The 3,661-nt window shown below is 45.0% G+C and overlaps 1 protein-coding gene across 1 annotated transcript; it reads left to right on the top strand.

Annotated features, from left to right (window-relative positions):
• On the top strand, positions 1–2,665 carry RPS26 (ribosomal protein S26). The gene is made up of 4 exons (XM_043446229.1): positions 1–313; positions 580–757; positions 1,549–1,679; positions 2,558–2,665. Exons 1-4 carry the CDS (start codon positions 311–313, stop codon positions 2,591–2,593), a joined length of 348 nt encoding a protein of 115 aa, XP_043302164.1. The 5' UTR covers positions 1–310; the 3' UTR covers positions 2,594–2,665.
• Positions 2,666–3,661: the final 996 nt, after the last annotated feature.

Consider the following 3,661-nt stretch of genomic DNA (forward strand, 5'->3'; position numbering starts at 1 on the left):
ATAGTGGCCAGAATTACTTCCGGAGCAGGTCGTCGCAAGGGTTTCTGGGAAACTTATAACTCTAATTTTCTTCCGCCAGTTGATTAAATAGTCCCATAGTCACCTTGCGCAACGGAAAATAAACTCGAAGAGCACCTTCCTACCATAGATTTAAGCGGGAACACTGAATAATAAAGAAAATTTGAGTAAAGTGGATTCCTGTTTTGGCGTGCGGCCTGGAGACATCTACGGGGCGTGAGCGGAGGGATCTCACTCTATATAAGAGAGCCGGCTCCGTCACCGGATCCTCTCTCGCCTCCGCGCTTCCAAGATGGTGAGTGCTAGCTAAAGCGTGGGGAATAGTACGGGGCCGGGTGGAGACTGAGAGGAGCCGGTTCTGAGATTGCGGGGAGGGTTGAAAGCCTGGACCGCGGTGGAAGAATGGAAAGAGGGTATGTTTCTTCCCGGCTTGGAGGAATTTCCGGAGGGACTGGAGATCTGAGTGGCGCTTTCTTGGGGTGGCCGGCAAGGAATGTGGCCGGAAGGGGGCTAAGGCCGGGTAAGTTGCTCCTTCTTAATGGGATCTTCATCCTGACGCAGACCAAGAAAAGAAGGAACAACGGTCGTGCCAAAAAGGGCCGCGGCCACGTGCAGCCTATTCGCTGCACCAACTGTGCCCGATGTGTGCCCAAGGATAAGGCCATTAAGAAGTTCGTCATTCGAAACATCGTAGAGGCCGCAGCCGTCAGGGACATTTCTGAAGCGAGTGTTTTCGACGGTGAGTCCGCGGCGCGAAATGTGCGAGTATCCTGATATCTAAAACCACCTCCCGCCGCCACCCCCCATCCGTGGGCTCTGTTCTTTGGAGCATCGCCGGCACTTTTCTTGCACTGTTAATTGTTGTCAGTAGAGGAGAATGGTGTTTTTGCTGCGTTGTGTGCCGTTTTGAGCTCTGTCTGGACAAGGTTTTTTTTTTTTTTTGGTCTTGTACAGTCTTTCAGTCTTATTTTGTGACGGCCTCTGTAGGGGATGAGGTTCCAGAAGCATTCAGTGCTTATCCTGTATCAAAACTTGGGGAGCGCTGGCTGTAAACGTGGTAAATATAAAAACCGTTTTGAATTGTTGTCAAACGTTTGAGTTGGCAAACTTGTGGAAAAGAGTTTTTTAAGAGTGGAAGGAGTCTAGTTGGGTTGACAAGGGTAAGTTTTAGAGCAATATGGTATTCTCTTATCATTTCCTATTTTTAAGATTTCTTAGGTAATTGGGAATGGGGTCAGAAGTAGGCATTAGGGCTGGCGCAATTACTGAAGGAACTGCATTCCATCGTATTGCATCTGTGGTGTGGATTTAGTCCCTGTGGTGACAGGATGGGTTGGTAGGGGAACATTGATTTGTGAACTGTGTATGTATGTTTAGGTGTAAACTGAACAGTTGGCTTTGGGAGTGAAATCTTGTAGGTATGCCTGACTTCTAAGTGAGTTTATTTTTGAGGGTTAGAAGGAACAAGGAAGAACAGGGCAAGGTGGGTACTGTATCTAATATCACAGCTCTAATTATTTTGTTTCTTAGCCTATGTGCTTCCCAAGCTGTATGTGAAACTACATTACTGCGTGAGTTGTGCCATTCACAGCAAGGTAGTCAGGAATCGCTCTCGGGAAGCCCGGAAGGATCGAACACCTCCACCCCGATTTAGACCTGCGGTGAGTACCTTAAAAGAGGTATGGAAACCAGAGGGGTAGTTCAGTTTAGTCGCTCAGTCGTGTCTGACTCTTTGCGACCCCATGGACTGCAGCATGCCAGGCCTCCCTGTCCATCACCGACTCCCAGAGCCTACTCAAAACTCATGTCCATTGAGTCGTTGATGCCATCCAGCCATCTCATCCTCTGTCGTCCCCTTCTCCCGCCTTCAGTCTTTCCCAAAATCAGGGTCTTTCAAATGAGTCAGTTCTTTGCATCAGGTGGCCAAAATATTGGAGTTTCAACTTCACCATCAGCCCTTGCATTTCAAAAACATGTAGAAAGTCCTTTTGTTAGTTTTACCTGGCAGTCCAAAGTCAGAGATTATCTTCTAGTAGATAGACAGCAATTCCTAGCCTTCAGGCTCTTGAATCCTTGGAGATAGGATTGTACTTCGAACATTAATTCGTTTTTAAACCCATGGGAGAGCCAAGGATAGGCTGTGCCTACCTGTAAACATCTCAAGTGACAGCAGTTACATGGTCCGAATTTACTACTTGAATCTGGTTTTATTGAGCAAAACCAGATCTGGGATTTAGTATCTGGGTCGTGAAGATCTTTTTTTGTAGGGATAATAGAGGAACAATAAATGAGGACAAGGAATATCAAATTAAGATCTCTGCCTGTGGGTGGGGTCAGCTAAGTCTGGTAAGACCCACACCTGAAACATTTGCTTTCAAGTTAGTCTGTTTCAGATTGAGTAGTGTAATCACCTTCCACATCTGTCCATGCCTTTATGGACCAAATAATGCACAGTTAGTGATGGGAGGGTAGTGGTCAGGTTCTTTGAGAGGGAATGCTTCCATGGATGGTTTTTTAATTCTTTCACTTTGCCTTTCAGGGTGCTGCCCCACGTCCTCCACCAAAGCCCATGTAAGGATCCAAGTCCTTAAAGACTGAAGAAATATTGGTTTCTCTGAAAAGACAATAAAATGGAAATTATACTTTATGTAGCATGTTGAATATATGTTGCCAGATGGAGTGGGGGTTGTGTGCATCTTATTTCTGTCTTTGGTCTCCCCAGTTTGCATAGCTTAGGGGTGGGGGTGAGGAATTAGGGCATCTGTGTTTGATTAATTCAGCCTGGCAAATGGCTTAAGTTGGTGTCTTTAGAATGGGGAGGAAACTGGCAGAGTGAGGAGTGCATCTGAAGTCACTCAGACTAAGGTGTGCATTCCTCTTGTGGCAACACGAAGACTTTAATGAAAGTCCACAACTTGAATAGCACAAGGGGATGTGTATTCAGGTCCTTAACCTCGTCCAGTTTACCTGCCTACTTTGATCTGCTGCTAAGCTAATCACCCAGCCTTCATCTTTCTGTGGTACGTTGCTCTATGGGGTGACAATGCCCTGAATGCCAGGCGTTCATAGAAATTTGTGGACGTCCCATAAGAGGGGAGTTTGCAGAAAGTCTGGGAAAGGGCTGTAGTCTGTGTGACAACGGCTCATTTGTTGCAGAATTCAGAAATTGGAGGTTCCCAGCTGGGAATACACAGCTGACCCTTTAACAACGTGGGTTTAACTGCAGTAAATACATACTACACGATCCACACTTAGTTGAACCCTCAAGTGTGAAAGTACAGATGATACAAAAGGCTAACTCTAAAATTAATTATATAAGGATTTTTGAAGAGATGGTGCCCCTAACCAATGCTTTATTCAAGGGTCAAATGTACACATATATTTGAAAAATTAATATGTAAATAGTTTGCTAAGGACTTTGCTGGTTAGGTTATATGATTTTTTTTCCTTAAGCTAAACTAGTAGCTTGGAAGTTTGGATTAAAGTACATATTGTTCTGGGAAACACATTTTTGCAAATGTCTATGTTCAAAGGATATGATAGCAAAGAAGGAGTGGAGTGTTTCGGAGCATAATGGTGGTCTTATTAATGGGAGAACCTTTAAAGAAACCCAGTTGGAAATTGTTGGTCCTGTCTTGCTTAT

This window comes from Cervus canadensis, chromosome 25 (genome assembly GCF_019320065.1).
Source record: "Cervus canadensis isolate Bull #8, Minnesota chromosome 25, ASM1932006v1, whole genome shotgun sequence".
In the NCBI taxonomy this organism is placed as follows: Eukaryota; Metazoa; Chordata; class Mammalia; order Artiodactyla; family Cervidae; genus Cervus; species Cervus canadensis.